At 30.6% G+C, this 19,199-nt stretch overlaps 4 protein-coding genes across 11 annotated transcripts; 2 read left to right on the forward strand and 2 right to left on the reverse strand.

Annotated features, from left to right (window-relative positions):
* Positions 1 to 189: 189 nt before the first annotated feature.
* On the reverse strand, positions 190 to 5,140 carry Droj2 (DnaJ heat shock protein family (Hsp40) member A4-like). The gene is made up of 5 exons (XM_083086636.1): positions 4,934 to 5,140; positions 3,003 to 3,177; positions 2,614 to 2,914; positions 2,193 to 2,532; positions 190 to 2,095 (listed from the first exon to the last, which is right to left on the reverse strand). Exons 2-5 carry the CDS (start codon positions 3,132 to 3,134, stop codon positions 1,666 to 1,668), a joined length of 1,203 nt encoding a protein of 400 aa, XP_082942762.1. The 5' UTR covers positions 3,135 to 3,177; positions 4,934 to 5,140; the 3' UTR covers positions 190 to 1,665.
* Positions 5,141 to 5,697: 557 nt separating this feature from the next.
* Rps24 (ribosomal protein S24) lies at positions 5,698 to 8,632 on the forward strand. Of its 4 annotated transcripts, XR_014436356.1 has the most exons (5): positions 5,761 to 5,865; positions 6,145 to 6,213; positions 6,327 to 6,650; positions 7,310 to 7,376; positions 8,529 to 8,632. XR_014436356.1 is itself a non-coding variant. In XM_083086641.1 (4 exons), exons 1-4 carry the CDS (start codon positions 5,851 to 5,853, stop codon positions 8,529 to 8,531), a joined length of 411 nt encoding a protein of 136 aa, XP_082942767.1. In that variant the 5' UTR covers positions 5,767 to 5,850; the 3' UTR covers positions 8,532 to 8,632. The 4 variants fall into 4 exon arrangements, 3 of the variants coding, with proteins under 3 accessions (XP_082942766.1, XP_082942765.1, XP_082942767.1); XM_083086641.1 differs by lacking the exon at positions 7,310 to 7,376 and having other exon boundaries at positions 5,767 to 5,865; XM_083086640.1 differs by lacking the exons at positions 7,310 to 7,376; positions 8,529 to 8,632 and having other exon boundaries at positions 5,698 to 5,776; positions 6,327 to 6,683.
* Positions 8,633 to 8,640: 8 nt separating this feature from the next.
* On the reverse strand, positions 8,641 to 12,262 carry LOC145964173 (uncharacterized). 2 transcript variants are annotated; one of them, XM_083086637.1, is made up of 4 exons: positions 11,532 to 12,262; positions 10,826 to 11,308; positions 10,135 to 10,356; positions 8,641 to 9,835 (listed from the first exon to the last, which is right to left on the reverse strand). In XM_083086637.1, the coding sequence occupies exons 2-4, from the start codon at positions 10,896 to 10,898 to the stop codon at positions 9,042 to 9,044; spliced, it is 1,089 nt and encodes a 362-aa protein (XP_082942763.1). In that variant the 5' UTR covers positions 10,899 to 11,308; positions 11,532 to 12,262; the 3' UTR covers positions 8,641 to 9,041. The 2 variants fall into 2 exon arrangements, with proteins under 2 accessions (XP_082942763.1, XP_082942764.1); XM_083086638.1 differs by lacking the exon at positions 11,532 to 12,262 and having other exon boundaries at positions 10,826 to 11,471.
* On the forward strand, positions 11,554 to 19,061 carry LOC145964171 (uncharacterized). 4 transcript variants are annotated; one of them, XM_083086631.1, is made up of 3 exons: positions 11,554 to 12,416; positions 14,618 to 14,797; positions 15,318 to 19,061. In XM_083086631.1, the coding sequence occupies exons 1-3, from the start codon at positions 12,351 to 12,353 to the stop codon at positions 18,090 to 18,092; spliced, it is 3,021 nt and encodes a 1,006-aa protein (XP_082942757.1). In that variant the 5' UTR covers positions 11,554 to 12,350; the 3' UTR covers positions 18,093 to 19,061. The 4 variants fall into 4 exon arrangements, with proteins under 4 accessions (XP_082942757.1, XP_082942758.1, XP_082942759.1 ...); XM_083086632.1 differs by lacking the exon at positions 11,554 to 12,416 and adding an exon at positions 14,046 to 14,542; XM_083086633.1 differs by lacking the exon at positions 11,554 to 12,416 and adding an exon at positions 14,046 to 14,536.
* Positions 19,062 to 19,199: the final 138 nt, after the last annotated feature.

Here is a 19,199-nt window from a genome sequence, read left to right on the forward strand (position 1 = left end):
ACTTTACTGGCATTAACAAAATTGATTGAAAGTTAAATAATGTAACATTGCAACACATTATGTGCAATTGCGCTAGTTTATGAGTACAGGAAATTTAGGAAAATTCACAGGACAAATGTGTACAGTCGGATATAATGAAAAATACAGGATTCACAGATTTCGCAGAGGTAAAATCGAAAATTTCCTACATTTTACAGTTTCGAATTTATTTAAGATGTTCAAAAAAAAGTACTAATCGATCACCAATTTTTCCTATAATAAATAAGATTACAAGAGACATATGTGGCTATTTAGTAAAATTCACTATAGTAACTGCGAGTACACGACCATGTATACAGTAAATTATGTGAATGTGGGGAGGGGCGGTATGTGTTTCCAAAGTATATTAATTTAATATAGTACAATAGGATTTCAAAATTGTCTAGAGCATTTGTTCATGCGCGCTGATGGAGTTAGAGAAAAATAACGGAATAAATTTTTATAGAAATGAATATGGACTTATTATATAAAAGAGTATTACGTGAATTTTCAAAATTTCCTAATTTTACAACCATCGATTTTATCATAAGGATATGCAATAAAATCTTAGCATAGGCTAATGTAAAGAAATGAATTATTAGATCCAATATAGCGTATAATTGCACAGCTGCTTATAAATACGCGCAATCGTCCACACATACACACACACAGGAACCTGATTTTCCATTTTATTTGCATTATTCGCAAACAAAATTGTATTTCCGTTATTATCGTCACACGCCAGTATACAAAAGCGATTGGAAAAAAATTAAATATACTATGAATATGGAATAATGTTTCAACTTTCGAAGACCTCTGATATAGATGTTATATTATCCCGCGCTTTACCTAGATATTTTAAAAATTTGTTAGCACATCGATTGACACATTTCAATATTACTTTTACAAGTTCTAAAAAAACTGTAAAAAATAAACATTTTTAAACCGTTCAAAACTTGTGGAATAATCAAATGCTGCTATTAGTATTTAGAGGACCAAAAGTAATCGTATACACGAATAATTCACAATTTTGAACTAAATATATGTATGTGAATTTTTCAATTCTAGTATATTGTTGTCTATGTAGCAGTCAATCGCTACTGAGCTGTTGATTATTGGAACGATAAAACTGGTCAATTAATGAAGATTAATAATGATACTTGAAGATACATATAATTACAGCTTGTAATTCAGGATTGACATCATAAAATTGTTACGTTAGATTACTAAATAAATTTCCTTATCACTGTGTAATGATAAGTACATACTTTTAATGATCCTCTACTTAAGCGAAACTGATAGATCTCATCAAGATGCTTCGCCACAATTTAAAATATACTTTCAATTTATTCCCATTATAATAATAAGAATTTACCTTTTATTATCAGGTGATAATCCATCTATTCAGTTGCAATGCCTAATTATCGCATAAAGATCTTATTGAAAAATCAATAACTGTAGTATATTCACAGTTTTGCGCGCATCCGGACATGAATTGTTTCAAGTTCATTTTTGCATATTGCATAGTTTCCCTATATATTCAACTATGTTATTTCTTTCTTTAATATGATACGCGGAATCGAGCGAATGGGACAGAAAGTTCGAAATGAAAAAAATGGCTATGTTTACAAGGTTAATGTAATCAAATTAATGTGTGGCACATTGGACTCGCGATGGACCTCCTTCGTCCTCCTCGTACGCCTGTCTTGTATCTCTCCGCCTCTGCTCCTGCTCAGGATCTAAGTCAGTGAGTAAGCATTCTTCGGCGTTGTCCGGAATTATAACCTCATCTCTCGGTGGTAGGCATTGCTCCAGTGTTGGAATAACCGACGGTTCTATGCTCTTTGGAAAATTGACTATGAATTGTATTATGAGCCTACCGTGTGTAAATGGATCCTTGTAAATTGGCATGCCCTCGTTCAAGATGCACTTTAAATCTCCGTGTTTTGTTATAGTACCAGGATAAGAAGTTATCACTAAATCTCTACCATCCAAAGTACGGATAACTTTCTGGAATCCACATAACGCTTCTACTAATTCTAGTTGCATCCGCATGATCAAATCGTTTCTTGAACGCCTGAAAAATAATTTATCGCGACAGTTGTTAGTAGAATGATTAATTACATTCGTAAATAAATTGCAAAATAAAATTATTTCATTGTAGTAATACTAACTTGAATACTTCGTGTTCCTTTTCTTCAAGAAGAATAACTATGTCACCAGGTTCTAAATCTGGTTCTTGATCACCTTCGCCAGTGAAAACAATCTTTTGCCCATCTATCATGCCTGGATCAACATGGACCTCGAGGATTTTTCTATCTCTAATAGTCTTTCTTCCATTGCAATGCTTGCAACGATCACGAGGATTGATACGTTCACCCTGACCTTTACAATCTGAACACATGGTTTGTAAGTGTTGCAACATTCCTGGACCTAATTGCTGGATTTGTACTTGCAAACCAGAACCATGACACGTCGTACACTGCTCAACAGAACCCTTCTTTCCACCGATACCTAATCAGAAAATTATGAAAACCATCTTGACTGATAAATTTTTGTACAATTACTATTTCTATATAATTTCTATATACTTGCCTTCACATTTCTCACAAATAACATTCTTTTGCAAAGCAAGTTTACGTACAGTTCCCTTGTAAAGTTCTTCCAAGGAAACTGATAATTGATGCATGACATCTTGACCTTTGCGTTCTCTACCTCTTCCTCTACCTCGTCCACCGAATCCTCCACCAAAGAACATGTCAAAGATATCCATAGGTGAGGAGAAGCCACTATTGCCCATACCACCTTCTTTCAAAGCTTGCTCGCCACCTTGATCATAGATACGCTTCTTCTCAGGGTTTGACAATACCTCGTATGCTTGAGAAATTTGCTTAAACTAAAATATATGCAATATTTAGTAAATCTTAAATTTTATCACGACATGCATAGTTAGTAAATATTAAATTCATAGTTGGAGAACAAACCTTTTCACCCTCATTAGGATTCTTATCAGGATGATATTTCAAAGCAAGTTTTCTATAGGCCTTCTTTAAATCTTCTTGCGTACATCCAGGCTTTACACCCAACACGTCATAAAATGTAGTCTCCTTAACCATTTTCACAGCTTGTTAAGTAATTGGTAGTACGATAAACTCACTTCTGTTGATAAAAGTAAAAAAAAAAGACATATTACAATAAATTCTCCTATTTTTAATTAATATTAAATACTGCTGATACTTGATATAATGATAAGTTAACAACTTTTTATTTAAAAAAATGCTTAAAATATATTTTTTTTTTAATAATGAATGGTGAATTGTCAAAATGTTAGATACAAGTAACCAACTATATAATGTGATGAAATGGTATCGTAAAACAGACTATTATGTATAGCGACTATATATACCCTGTTCGTTATATTGATGAAAAAATAAGATAAGTATTGCAATAGCGCAATATAATTCATAAACGTGTGACCAAAAACAACACAAGTATGCAGCCAAGTTAGTTCTCAATCGAAGACATTGCTTTTTTTGTAATGTTATATAATTACATATGCTAAAGCTTGCATGACACATACAAATTGAAATATGGTCACATCACGATAAACACATAACATAACTATGAATCAATTATATGAATATTTATACAGCAAATAATAAAAAAAAACATTTAAGCTATATTTTAATTATATTTAAGTTATTATTTAAAATTTATTGAACGCGCGCCAGGAATGCTTTTCCAAGTGAAATTAAGTACATTTGAAACACATTTAAATCTATCTCTATTAAACATGCGAAAACTTATAAGAGACATGAAAAAACTCTGACAAAATGAAATTTTCGATTCAATAATTTTAATTTTCATTTCTGTTATATTGAATAAAAAGTATTGAAAATGTATAAAAAATGGAGTATTATTAAAATATCGATTTCTCAATCATAATTTTTTTCTTTTTTTTTTCTAAGATTGTGTAAAAATATTTTTGCGCCATTCATGGAGAATATTAAAAAACATTAAAACTAAATTTGCCTACAAATTCTAGAAATATAATGCCCATGCGACGAGTTTCAAAATGGCGTCGAAATGCTGAGAATACACGATTAAATAGATCAGCGAACGAAGAAAGAAATTAAAAGGCGGATTTGTGGCGTGGCGCGCATCGTGGCCGCTTGCCGAACAAAGAGAGTCTTTACAATCTTTCTGGATCCTTCTGCTATTGTATAAGTTCATCGAGCGTGCAAGTTGAGCAACGGAATTAATACGGTATAATGAAGCGTGCAGCAATTGCCAAGTAGCTGACGAAATTTCTACCTGGCCAAACGAACGCGTTTATGCTATCGCGAGAAAAACGTGCGCCTGCCTTTGTGCGCGGGAATGATAAACGGGTTTCTCTTCCTCTTTCTCTCTCGGCGGATGCTTCGTAGCGTTGTTAATTGACACGGGCCAGGTAGGGGCGAGCTAATACTCGACTCGCCAACACTACCGTTTTTTCGTTTCCTACCTCCCGTTATTACAATGCAGATGCTACTCGCCTAGCGATCGACTCGACGATTCGTAATGCCTCGTTATATTGAAGGTTCACGCTCGTATGCACGAGCAAATATATCGTCGCAACCTTTGGCCGCCCGTTGAGCCCCCTCCGTTGGTTTCGGAGTATCGGTTACGCGAATAAATGGAAAGAAATCGCGACGAAACTGTGCACGATGACAGTGGCGGCCGCGACTCCGAGAAGTTCTAGACGAGTCTACGCCTCGTGTAAATGCCAACGTCGAGACTGCGTCTCCGAGGAAAAATTGCAAAAGGCTACTGATCGATCGCGCGACTCTGGCGGCCTGTTCGTGCTCGTCCGCGAACCGTCCTCGAATCTCCCGTTGAAAAAACGCGAAATCCACGTAGTCGCGCGAGGGCTTACCTGCGTAAACGGCGAGACGAGAGTCGATGAAGGATGACCGCGCACGTTTCACACGATGTTCGTTCTCTCGTCCGTAGCTATGCGATGATAACGTCTCACGAACTGAACCGTGCTAAGCGACCACGTCTCCTACCAATATTACTTCGTATCCGTTCTCGAAACTTCCTAGAGAAGCAGTGGCCCGACGTTAACCGAGCGCCAATCAGCTGCCGACATGCCGTCGACGGTAACGCCACCCGCACAAGGTTGGTCTCCTTGAGAAACTCGTCGTTTCGATCATTCTGTCGGTAAGGCAGTTTTATAGTTGAAACTCGAAGAGAAAGAAAAATTTTTATATTTGATTGGATGTAAAAAAAAAACATATCTACGCGTATTGTTTATTTTTTTATTGTCTCTATAATAAAGATTGTTCATTTAAAATCTCGATTATATATTTAAGAGAATTTATTTTTTATACAGAATGTATATAATAATAAATATGAGATATCGAAGGGAAAATAAATATTATTGTATTATTTTACATATATCGTTATATTATATAAAGAGTTTTCTTTTTTATAAATTTATTATTTCATATAATTACTCAAAATATTCCTAGTAATCCAGCTAATTATATAGTAATATAATGTAAATTAGATTTCCAGTCGCAATTTTCATTTCGAAAATATGAAAATAATAAATATAAAATATTTTATTGATAATATATCAGATATAAATATTTATAAACAATAAAGTTGTTTTATTTAAAATTAGCGGATATGCGTCGGTGTCATGTTGTCATAGATGGCGGTATACATTTCCGGTGTATGTCTTTTTCAAGCGATACACTAGCTGAGCAAGATGGTATGTAATTTGTATCGATGCATTTTGCAGTAATCATTTAACGAAACATGTAGTGTTTAATTAAATATTCGAAAATGGCATCTAATAAAGTACGTGTTATATATATAATGTTTGAAAAGTACTAATTATAAAATCATTATTAATAGTAAATGTGCACCATGATACATAACCTTATTAATGTGTGAATATAGTTACTTATAATTTTTTTTTAACCGTCTTATCTAATAATGGAGGAAATTACATTAGTCGGAATATTTTATATTGTTTGTCGATAAAATTTGTAGCATTTCTCCATCTATCTATGAATACTACTGATTTTCAACAATGAATAACCAAACTTATTGTCCTGTTTTGATTCTCGATTACAGACGGAAGGTACAGCTACCATCAGAACAAGAAAGTTTATGACCAATCGGCTTCTATGCCGAAAACAAATGGTGAGTGTACAACAGTATCTGTAATGTTTATCTTTATCACCTCTTGAGTGATGATATGCAAATGTTATATGTTCAAATTTATGTATACATAATATGTATCTTTTGCATTATAGGTCGTAGATGTAATCCATCCTGGCCAACCATCGGTTCGTAAAACCGAAATACGCGAAAAATTAGCCAAAATGTACAAAGTAACTCCAGATGTTGTCTTTGTGTTTGGCTTCCAAACTAACTTTGGCGGTGGTAAATCTACTGGATTTGCACTCATTTACGATACTTTGGACTTTGCCAAGAAGTTCGAGCCCAAATACAGGTTAGCGAGACATGGTCTTTTTGAAAAACAAAAGCAAACTAGGAAACAGCGTAAAGAACGCAAGAATAGAATGAAGAAAGTTAGAGGTACTAAGAAGAGTAAAGTTGGAGCAGCATCTAAGAAGGTAAGTCGATTAATGTAAAATATATTTGTTGTAAACATATCTTTATTACCTGAATATGTTAATGTTATAATTTTTTAGAAAAATCTTATTTATCTTTTTCTCTTATTATTAAACCTTGATATAAACTTATCTTATGCATGTTAAAACAATGATTCTTTCAAATGGTAGGAGCTTTGGCTTTGTTATGTCAAAATTATAATCAGCTTTAATCATATCTCATCTCGTTTAAGAATCTTTTTTATATTTTATTCAAATAATTCTAATAGGTAAATTATTGTGTAAGAGAAAATTGATGTATATTCATAAAATTTTCTTTATATAGATTTTATATAACTAATAATTAAATTGTTAATGTATTGAATATAATTAACTTTATTGATAAAAATACATATATTATTTAAAGTTTTCATTCAAGATTTCAAAAGTTAGATTAGTTTAAGTTACTTTTTTTGATATCCTTATAGTATTCGGATTTTGCATAAAATAGTTATATATATACATACATTTATGAGGAAATATAAATGGCAAAATGAAACATTTTTTATTGGTGATGTAATTTAATAACAGTTAACCATGAGCAAATTCCAAAAAATAAAATTTTCTTTGGTTCTTTATATTATGCATGCTATAGTAGTATATATTTATTATTCACATTCTAGGGAAGGAAATAGATCATCATTTGCACTATATAATTCTGGAGAGGGAATATCTTTTTGTTTGATCAGGGTCAGCATGCAAATCTTTAAGTTTCAAAATACTTTTGTTCATTGTTATTCTTGTATGAGCATGCTAATAATTAATTTTAATATATATATATATATATATATATATATATATATATATATATATATATATATACGTATATATGTATATGTATATATTTTTTCTAATATTTCTAATATTCTAATATTTTATTTGTGTGATATATAGAAATGTATATCTATGTATAGTGCATATTATATTTTCATATAAAAGTACGTATAAATGTAGCATACATATTTTTGCTCATGCTTTTTTTGATTTAGAGAAATTCATCGCAAGTACAGGTCTTGATTATATATACTTATTTTGCTATAATACTTATTTTGCTATATATACTTATTTTGAATATACTAGCTTACTTTTAATTGTTTAATTCAAAACTTAAGTTTAATATTTATAATATCAAAAATTAAATTAACATTAATCTTTATTATAAGATAGAAAGGTTCTTCATACAAAATAATAATAGAGAAAGTGTTTGTAGAGATTATTAAAATACGCATCAATATTACATCAATTATCCTAAATATACAAAATAATAAAAAAAAACTAATAAAAAACTTATCAAATATTGAATTTGCTAACATTTTTTTTAGTTCAATAAAAAGAATTAATTCTAGTTGTAATAAAAAATTTTGATAAATTAAATAAAATTATAACATAACTGTTTATAATTCTAACAAAGTAACAAATTTTATTTTATTTTAAAATTCTGTACCATATATGCATTCTTTTGTATATTTATTTTATATATGCAATATATATATAAAATTATGTATATAATTTCATATATGCATATATATGCATATGAAATAAATATATACAAAAAGATTACTGATATTTAAATAATAATAAATATATTTGAATATAGAATTATATTTAATTACATGCTAATGGATGTTATATATTTCGTATTTAATCAACGATTTATTTTAATGCTTTATGTGTTAATTGAAGGTGTATGCTATATCATACTTCTACAGCAATTTGTGTGTATAGTAAACATGTATATAAAAAATTATAAAAATTTATTATACATGTGTGCATGCTAAACAATTTAAATAAGAAATTAAATATTCTATTAATTTGGACACAAAATATTTTTTTTTATTACAGTAAAACCACAAGCTATCATGAAGACCTCAATCATCGACGTAAAAGTTATTATAATATTGTACTATGGAATAGAGTTGTAATTATAATAAATTTTGCGGAGTGAACGTATGCATTTTTTTTTAAATTGGATTGTCGAATTTTAATATTATTATAAAGAAAGTAATATAAAATTAATGTTATTTTGTATATTAAATTTACGCGCTTTATCCTTATCAAAATTTATATATACATATATATGTATATATAAATACATAAATCCCATATCAAACAACTGATTCCATTATAAGGTTCTAATTTTTCTTATGTATCTTTTTCTATAAATTTACTAAAATTTAAATAATTCTGAAATAATTTTCTTGTATTGTAGTAAATTATTTTTTCTATAAATTTTTCCTAGCATATACTAATATTTTCAAATTAAATTAATTATATTTATAATAAGTTCATTTTTAAATTTTATATTTGTTAAATGAACAAGATTGAATCATGTATATGAAATCTTATGTGATGTTTTTAAAACATTATGACTTCAGCAGATGCTGGACGAGGCTTTTTTGTGGTACGTGTATTAACAGTCTCGTTGTCTTCTATTCTCTTATTGAAAACAGGTAAAATTACTTCAGTGGATGTTCGATCAGGCAATTCGGTGATAGTACTAGTTGCAATTTCTTCGGTTAATGTTTCAATTGATTCAGTAACAGTTACAACAGATTCGATAGATGTTACAATTGATTCGGTAGAATCTAACGTTGTCTCGATGGATGATGTAATTAATTCGGTGGAAGTCACTGCAGACTCAGTGGATGGAACAGTTGATTCTATAGAAACCGGAATTGTTTCCGTAGATGTTAAAATTGATTCAGTAGATACCGTATCTGATTCATCGTTTGTTACAGACGATTCAGTAGAAGTTAGAATTTCTTCGGTTGATGTTGCAACCGGCTCTGTGGAAGTTGCAGTTAACTGGGTAGTAAATGGAATCGGTTCGGTAAGAATCACAGTAGACTCAGTTAAGACTGATTCAGTCTGAATATTAGTTTGAGGTGTTTGTTGCGGCGTGGTCAATTCAATTTTCGGCGTAGTCATTGGAAGTTGCGTGGTTTTTGGAATCTCAAATTCGTGTATATTAGGCGTCCAATCGATTCCTAATATAGGAAATGATGGTAGATTTGGTATCAGAGATCTCATGTCCCATTCATCTGAATCGCTATCTGAACTGTCGTCGTCATTTCCTGTAACTTTCCGGATGATGTACCAATTACCAATCCGAACTCCCCAATCTTGTTTTGGGTCGAAGGATATACTAGCTAATACCGTAAAAAATTGATAAAATAGGAATGTTAAATCATAAGCTCATTTAGAAATTACTTGGGACTATACAACTGTAATAATCTTAAAAAGAATTGATAGAATATGCGATGTTAATTGCATTTCCTGTACGATTGTCGAAATTACGATACTTTCAATTATGTTCCGTAGCGAAGCATAAACACATAATTTAACATCCTCAAGCTCAATGTGAATTTCAATCTTATGATGTAACAATGAGTTGAAAGGAAACTTTACGTATTCTAACTTAAAATTTCACATGATCAAAATTGCTTACACAAATCCAAGAATAAACCTGGATAACCCGATACTCGATTTCCTATAGTTTTATCAATGTTGAAAATATCCTGCGGTGAGAAACTCGGAGTTGGTGGACCGTCGTTGCCGAACCATTCTTGCCATTTTCCCACGACTTGATTTTTGATTATTCTGAACCAATCTCGTATTGTTTCTCCGAATCCAGCTGATCGATATTCTCTATGTAATAAATCTGCACCATCTGCGATAAGCGTTTTTGCATTGTATATAATATCAAAAGTTTATAGTAATGGGAGTGGTTGTTCATATATTATGTATAATCAGAAAAGCAGTAATTTCAATTTATTACATTGTTGAACTCTTTCAATTTGTATAATTTTAACATAACGACTTAAAAGACTAAAAACGAATTTGTATTCATAAATTTCATTGATATTAAGCAATATTTATAAATTTCATTATGTCGATTAAAGATATGATTGAAATAATTATAGTGAAATAACTTGGACACACTCAATCTCACGATATTATTATATCACTGTTCCTTTTATTATAATTGAAGCATTTAGGACAAAGAGGAACAATACACCATTTTAATTGCTTGAAAGATTTAATCTATGTTTAATTTATTCAATTTTATCTCAATATTGCACTAGCTTTTCATATTTCCTCCCATCAATTTAACGTAAACTGTTTTCACTGTATACAACCTCTATCAAAAATTGGTTTTGGCGTAGCGAGTTGACAGGAGAGGAGCAACAACAATACACCAAGTGGTTGCATTTTGCAATCGGACAAACATCACTCTGCGTGCAGATAGAAACGCGTGTGGCTTTATATGTCCTCTGGCGGAAGTGCATAGCATGACAATCTCGTTAGTGCCACAATTTTATCAGGGATCAAATTGTATCTTCACAGTAATATCGTTAAACAGCATCGGCCTTGTTCATCCTGATCCTGATCTCCCTCACGAATTGACCTCCACGTTATTTCCATAATATAAAACTTACATCGAGTAATCCAAAGTTCGTACATAGCGCGCGATGTGCACCAAGGCAGACAATCACTTATTCCGCGAATCTAAATCCGCAGTATTATGCTATTGTGTCGTGTTACGTATGAATACAAATTACATACATGCGCTTATATGTGCGATTACTCATGTGGGTTGGGATCAGCCAGCCTCAAACTAGCTATCAATGGATTGTATTGTACACTATTAAAAACTTGCAATTTATTAATTTTTTACTATTATGTGTTTGGCCGTATTTCTAATGTTAAAAAAATATTATTTTATTTTAATATATATTTTTAATGCGTATTATCATTGCAGATCAAGAAAAATAATAATTTAGTTTACTCTAATAAGAGCAATTTTAGAAAAAAGTTGACTTGTAGCACATAAAAGATACAAACCTGTTATTTATAATTATTGTTTTATATTCAGATAAATGACTTTAATTTAAATCAGCTTTGAATAAATTACGGATACGAGAGATAGATCAAGAGAATTTTTATATACAAGTCTACACGACCGTATTCGGGATACGTTATGCGTGCATGTATCAGCGCAAACACCTTATGGAATGAAAACATCACAGCAGAATATTAGTTGGTACAAAATGTAATAAGAATGAAATAACTTTACATGCGTTTAAGATTAATAAACTAAAATTAATTAAAGTAAATTTGTACAATCGATCGTATAACTCTTGATGATGGAGGTACAAAATGGTACTACAAGTTATATATTGCCTATTATAAATCTTATTAATCTTTGTGCACTTATTAGCCATGAAGTACCAAAAAGAACCGAATAGAGCTTGAAATAATGCGTTTTTCTCAATCATTGTTTGTACATTGCTAACAAGATTCAATTGATTGTTAATCTAATAAATTGTTTGGGTAGTGAAGTACCTGGCGCTCTAGATAATCGCTCAACTCGCTAGTTTTTCGGGTACTAATTCTATAGACGCGAAATCATAGCTAGTTGAAACAAAGTTGTTTGATCTGCTGTATACCAGATGTGAAAGTGGACTCGTCCAGAGCGGTTGAAAACACTACGATCGCAACTCTCTCGTCACCTTTCGCTTTTATACGCCTCGAATAATAATATTTCAAGCTATTTCTACTTGGCCACGTATCTTTGTCTTCCAAAAAGTTCTCTATAGTGCGCATGAGTCTGCTGTGAAGACAACGGACATCGACGTTACACGATACTTCATTCAGAATCCGATGGTGCGGTCGGTCTGTGTCATACAACGGCGTATCGGATCAATCAGTGATTCATCAAAGTATCAGGTAAACAAGTTTAGCGATAAATCATGGATACACTTCAATATAGAATCAAATTATACGATAGGACAATTTATATACATGTTATATGCAATGTATGAATCCCAAGTTTTGTAGAGGCTACAATATTGTGGATATGTGTGTGGTTGGGTTATGTTACGTAGAAGAGCTGATTGCGTTCCAATAAGTAGATTATTGCACGGGAAAAGACTGGTTTCAAATACATGTGAATAGCACATGAAAAATTAAGTAGAATATATATAAAAATTCTACACGAAAATTTTAGCTTATCTCCAAACATAGACTCGCCCAAAATTCTCGAGTCTGTATCATCCAATCACGTAGTAGCATACAGTGACGGAACAATAACTATAAATGCCTATTACTTCTTAAAAATTTGCTGCTGAAATGTTTTTTGATTTTATATATTTTAGTTGCAAAAAATTAGATTTGGATAAGAACATGAGAACATATTTGTAATGGCCACTCTATACATTTGTCATGTTGTGTTTTTGTCGGAATATATTCAAAAAACCTATTTACAATGTTGTCGCAGATCAATCAATATTTTACAATTAGTTTTAGCCTACCAATATTGATTTAGTAACTATATTGGTCAAACAAAACAATTGCATCTCTAATAATCCCATCTGTATGATTTTAATAACATCTTTTGATAAAGCTGTGGATTTTTAGAAACTTTTACATATTTGCAATATATAATTATTTAATTAATAATATATTGTCTAGCTTAAACATAACTTAAACATGTTGTCTGTGTAAGCAAATTTTTAATAAATAAATTCTGCTTATTCATTTTTAAACATTGTTACACAAATTATGAAAAATCACTTGATGACATTTTATACAATTAATTGAAACCGTTTATGTAACTAAGGAAAATTATCTTAATAAAAGATTAGATCAATCAGATCAAAATTGTGTTCTTAACAGCTTTAAATCTTACTAGAATATATCCACAACTTTGTAAGATCAAGTTACATTTTTGTTGAACTTTTTATTGATTGCTATGTAATATATATTGCTACGTGTTCCTTTTCTATATATCTTAAATCAATATTCGGAAACGACGTCAGCATATAACTATAGCGTATCATCAGCTGACGAGAATCCAAGATGCGCCAGATATACCGACTAATCTTCAGCATCGGTCCTAATGAATAATCTTAATTCTCTTTTATCCAATATTTCATTAATAATTTATAACAGAAACCTGAAAAAATCATATACATTTACATTTAAATTCATTTAAAATCATTACAGTAAAATCAATCATTGTGACTATTTGATAGCTAACTTTTAAAACATGTAGTCTAAAATACGCTTCAATTAAAATATATGGCAAAATTGCAAAAATTATTATTGTTTTAAGGAAATCTCACTCTACTCATTCCGATAGTTTTGTAACATCTTAATTTCTGCTTCTTGCTAACGAATTTAATAATTATTAATTATACCGTAATCTATCGATATTGGGTTACGTACATATATGGAAATTGGAGATGTATTAGAGAAATTTTTTATAAAGAATGATTAATCAGCCTTTGTACGCAATTGATTGATATTTCTATGAATGAGGATTAATTATCATCCTTGTTAATTTATACTGCTAAGTTTGTGCATTTAAATTCTACGTTCTATATGCTGTTTCTATCTTTCTTATTCTATTAAAATTTAAATATATTTGATAGTATAAGCGTAGACTGAACAAAAGTATAAGCGTAGACTGAACAAAAGTATGTGTATAGTCGAAGCTAACAGACCCAATTGCTATGTAATGCCATGTGGTATCCATATGGTACCCTTTGGGCCAGTACCACGTCCAGCACTGACCAGCGTTACTACCGGTTCATCAGTGACTATCGTGCCAGTGGTTGAGGTTGGGCCGAGTTAAAATGCTCATAACAAATCCGTCCTTCTTTGTCCAATGAGGATGTGAATAAACGCGATACGAGTGACTACGAGGAGAGGACAGTATAGTCATAACGCGATAGAAAGAGAGGGATATCGTATGCTTTTTCATAGCGTCCGTATCGAGAAAAGTGTAGAGAAAGGGGCATACAGGGTTTTCAGCAGATGGGAAGGAGACGCTCAAACAGGGACAAGTAGAGGCTCGCAGAATAGACAGCATTGCCAACCATTGCCAATGTACTTGTAGAATACTCAACCAAAACGTGTCTCTACAGATTGTACCCTATCTCGGGATGGCCGACAACATCACCACCATCCACGGAGACAAGAGCGATGATAGTAGTTACACGGCGTCACCGCAATCGCCTCCTTTGCTCACCGATTTTGAAATTCAATGCAAACAAGAACCATGCTCTAATCTACATAATTCGACCGACGAGGACCCATTGGCATTTGTAAGTTGAGAGAATTGTGTATAATATTGCGTTATAGTGTAGCATATCATTTGGGTACATCACATGTCTGCATCGAAATCGGAATATTATTCAACTTTGTTCATTACGTCTTTGGAAAAGAATACTTGAAAATACTACTTAAAAATCTCGAAATTGCCGAAATTGGTAGCCATACTTTACCGCGTTTTTCATGTTGTGTTGCTTGACCATTTTGGTTAGATATATTACTACTTTGAGTTGTTACATGTTTGAATGTTATTTATCATACATTTGCATAATTGACTTGCATATTGCATAATCGGTCGTTTTTCAATAAATGAAAAATTAATTGTTATTATTACTAATTTTTAATTATTAGAAAAATGAAATCACATCACATTTTTTGATTATATATCTTATAGATAAATCTTGCTTTTTGTTCAAAATATCACATAATTATAATTTTATATGATATAGTTTTTTTTATTTAATTATAATATTAGAGAAATTTAGAAATAATGTATTTTATTTTTTATTATAGGATGAATCCTCATCATTTTCCATTCCAATATCTGTACCTATGATAAAGAATCCAATTGTTGTGTTAGAAAGATGTGATAAAATTTGGAAAACATTACAATTGATAAAGGTTATACAAACTGACAAACCAATCAATGATGATACTGAAGAAAATAAAGAGGAAGAAATACAATGTTCGGAAAAGTCTATAGAAAAACAACCTAAATCACGCATCATGAATCAACCTACATTAAGAAGTCATAATACGGTACCTTTCAAATTTTCTGTTCAGAAAACAAGAAAATTATATCCTTGCACTATATGTGGTAAGCAATACATGGAAAGACGATCTTTAAGAAAGCATTCAGACAGAGTACATGGGATTACTCTTCCATTACTCATCAAACGTAAGCGTGTCAAAAATACTTCACAATTATCTAAGAAAGATATCGATAAAGTCAATCCAGTTACTTTACTTAATAAAGAAAGTAATGATTTTGAAAATCTTAATAATGACAAAAATCCACATGCAAAGACAAAAGTTGTCGATACTAAAACTACAGTATTGAGAAAATTTGTCAAATGCACATTGTGTCAACAGAAAGTAACATCTATAAGAAAACATTTAATTCATTATCATAAAATTGGTGGTTCTTCGAGTATGGTGGAACAACTGGAATCTTCATTATTAATTGAAAATGCAGCATCCAAAGATGAGAAAATTACATCAGAGAATGTATCCTCCAAAAAATCTCCACAACCTAAAATGAATACGCAAGATGGATTTCGCATAATGGATAATGAAGCCGATACTCATAAAACATCTCAAGTTAGGAAAAAACGAAAATATACATTATCTTATAACACTGCTAGAAAAAGATTCAAGTTGAACAACGAGCGTTATGTAATTAATCGACATGGGCCTGCAGTAACACAGAAACAAGTATCTTTAAATCGTACCAATCAGACATCATACCAATGCGACATTTGTTTGGGAGTATATGCATCTCCTCGTAGTTTGTACAAACATAGACGCAATCATATTTTTCGTGGAGAAACTAAAGAAAATATCCATAATGTCAAATGTAGATATCATAATTCACCATTCAATAAGAAATATAAATTATTACAGTCTTCCATAATGTCAACTGTGAGAAATACCAGCAATAGCATGAATAATGTACAATTAAATAATGAGACATTATTTAAACAAAACGACAAAATCTCCAAGATTAATCAAGCAATCCGATACAATGGAAAAATTGACAAGAACAATGAAACCATTTGTTTATGTGGAAGATCATTTCGAAATCCTCATACTTTGTTTACTCATAAAAAAATCTGTGAGTTATATAAACAGGAAGATATACTGTCGCAGCATACAAGTGTCAGTAGTGATTCTGGAATTGGTATTAACATAACAATAAAAAAACTAAATGATTCTTATAAAATTGTTGGTAAAGATAATACTGAGGATAAACTTCAAGAGTCTGAAATCCATTTTAAAGAAAATAATTTATCTATATCTAATACATCTGATCACACTACCAAAGAGTCTGTTAATTTATGTATTAACAAACAAAAAGAATCAGATAATTCCAAATCTAATTATAGTAAAGATCACAGCTTTTTAAAGTTACAAGTCGCAGATGAAGACGTAATCATTGATATCGAAGATGATGTACAAATGAAATTTGATAAAAATAATACATCAAAGCAAATAGTTACATGGCAAGATGATAAAAGGTCAAATGGGCAGAATGATCTAAAAAATTTGAAAAATGATAAACAAGTTTCTGGTAAAATCTGTACATTAAGACAAATGTGTAAAAATGTTCTAGACATTTTTACACATAAATCTGAGAATGCAGTAGAAAATGAAAGTCAAAAAAACAGCCAGATTGAAGATCATGAAGATAGCCAGATTAAAAATCAGAAAATACATCAAGAAAATAAGAGAAAATTACGATCTTCAAATAAACGACGTCGAAATGAAGAGGAAGTTGAAAAGGAGTTTGATGATGATGATTTGAATGGTGGAATACAGAATTATATGACAAATCCATTATCAGTATGTGGGTATTGTAACGAACACTTCGAAACAATTAATTCATACAATAATCATCAATGTACTGTTAAAGAGGGGAGACCATTTGATGAATTTTCACTAGAGTTATTGTGTTTCTATTGTGAGGATGTATTAAATAGTTTCAATGAATATGATAAACATATGAGAGTCAAACATTTTGATAAGGCGTATCATTGTTACTTATGTATCGAACGATTTGCAAATGATAAAGCGCGATTACAACATATTAATTTAGAGCATAATAATATGCCTTGCAGGTTTTGTAACGAAAAACTTTCTATTAAAGTTAAAGCCTTACACGAAGGTTATCATTTAGGTTTTGGTCACCCCTGTCATAAATGTAAAAAAGCTTATACAAATGGAAAGAATCTTTCTTATCATAATTATAAATCTAGATTACATCCAAAGACTGATAATCTAGTAACTTGTAGCATATGTTTAAAATCTATAAAAATTCGTAGTTTTCGCACTCATATGTCTACACATAAACATAATGCCTGTTATTTTTGCGGTAAAGTGTTTTCTAATAGGACAGGAATAGAGTTCCACACCATGATACATCATGGTACACAGTCTAAATTAAAATGTAATGTCTGTGGTACGCGTTTCTTTACTAAAAAGCAGCTTGAGAAACATGCAAAGGTTGATGGATGTAATAGTGGCGTACAAGAAGTAAAAACTAGAAATTTTACAGCAACACATCATTAATAATATTTTTGTTTAAGAAAGTACATAAACACAAAACAAGTTAATGAGAATTAATATTAGACATAATTAAAATTCTTTTGTATTGCGAATTATTTATAATTTGAAGTACAGACATGCAGGTAATTTTGATGCGGATATTTTTTATATTATAATTAGGTTTGCTATATATATGTATCTAGCCAACCTTTATATTTTTATAATTAAATTTTGTATTTTTTATTATATATGCGCGTACCGATTAATTCGCATAAATACATGTATAACAAGGATGTACACACGTTTCATCATCTTTATATGTAAGACATGGGTGATACTTCGTGAAACCACCTGTAACTTATCATATGTTCCATAATGTTCTATATAATATATAAATCGCTTTTAAACAAATATTTTCGTACATATTCTACTACATTCTCATGTCTATTATATCGTCTGTGTAATATCAATATCTTGTAAATCTTACAAACTGAATTTCTTCTTAAAACATTTTTTCATAGATATTTCTGTCTTATATCAATTATTAAAATTATATTCCTTCTATATAATCTGTTAATTGCACTTATGTTTTATTTACGTTTTATTTATAAACGAGATATTTATTTACACGAACGATATTTTAACTGGATTTACCTACTAGTATCTTATATATAATTGTACAGGAATTAGGATACAAGCTCTATTTGTAAATGATGTATATTTTATCTTTATTAAGAGATAAGAATAGAACATTGGACGTATGATATTTGTATTGAATGTATATTAATATTAATGTTGTCTTTTGATTATTGATGTAGTAAGTGACAACAAAAAATATTACAAAAAATACCAACACATGTTTAACGACACCCTTACGAAAGTGTTTTGAAAATGTGTTATATCAATGGTATATTGTTTATCTTTTAAACTTGTTTTTTACACATAAAAATCATAATAAGCCAAAGGAATATAATCTTGGTACACACACAAAAAGTATGTTATATACATATATATGTATTTTTTTTTTAAGATCTATGTGTTGAATTTTATATTGTACGCGTCATATGTAATGATGAAATTAATTTTACGTTATTTATAAATTAAACGACATAGATTTTTTACTTTAAACAT

The sequence above is a fragment of the Camponotus vicinus genome, unplaced genomic scaffold (genome assembly GCF_025532165.1).
Source record: "Camponotus vicinus isolate PSW18456_S1 unplaced genomic scaffold, iyCamVici1.0 SCAF_13, whole genome shotgun sequence".
NCBI classification, from domain to species: Eukaryota; Metazoa; Arthropoda; class Insecta; order Hymenoptera; family Formicidae; genus Camponotus; species Camponotus vicinus.

Bases quoted from the DNA above. Each gene is read 5' to 3' on its own strand.
- Droj2 (XM_083086636.1), bottom strand. From the start codon at position 3,134: ATGGTTAAGGAGACTACATTTTATGACGTGTTGGGTGTAAAGCCTGGA. The intron at 2,533-2,613 runs GCAAGTATATAG...TTTTCTGATTAG, and splicing joins TATTTGTGAGAAATGTGAAG to GTATCGGTGGAAAGAAGGGT. The intron at 2,096-2,192 runs GTTAGTATTACT...ATTATTTTTCAG, and splicing joins AAGGAACACGAAGTATTCAA to GCGTTCAAGAAACGATTTGA.
- Rps24 (XM_083086639.1), top strand. The intron at 6,214-6,326 runs GTGAGTGTACAA...TTTGCATTATAG, and splicing joins TTCTATGCCGAAAACAAATG to GTCGTAGATGTAATCCATCC.
- LOC145964171 (XM_083086631.1), top strand. From the start codon at position 12,351: ATGGTGCGGTCGGTCTGTGTCATACAACGGCGTATCGGATCAATCAGT. The intron at 12,417-14,617 runs GTAAACAAGTTT...GTGTCTCTACAG, and splicing joins GTGATTCATCAAAGTATCAG to ATTGTACCCTATCTCGGGAT. The intron at 14,798-15,317 runs GTAAGTTGAGAG...TTTTTATTATAG, and splicing joins ACGAGGACCCATTGGCATTT to GATGAATCCTCATCATTTTC.
- LOC145964173 (XM_083086637.1), bottom strand. From the start codon at position 10,898: ATGCAACCACTTGGTGTATTGTTGTTGCTCCTCTCCTGTCAACTCGCT. The intron at 10,357-10,825 runs GTTGTATACAGT...CGCTTATCGCAG, and splicing joins AAAACCAATTTTTGATAGAG to ATGGTGCAGATTTATTACAT. The intron at 9,836-10,134 runs GTAAGCAATTTT...TTACGGTATTAG, and splicing joins AGGTTTATTCTTGGATTTGT to CTAGTATATCCTTCGACCCA.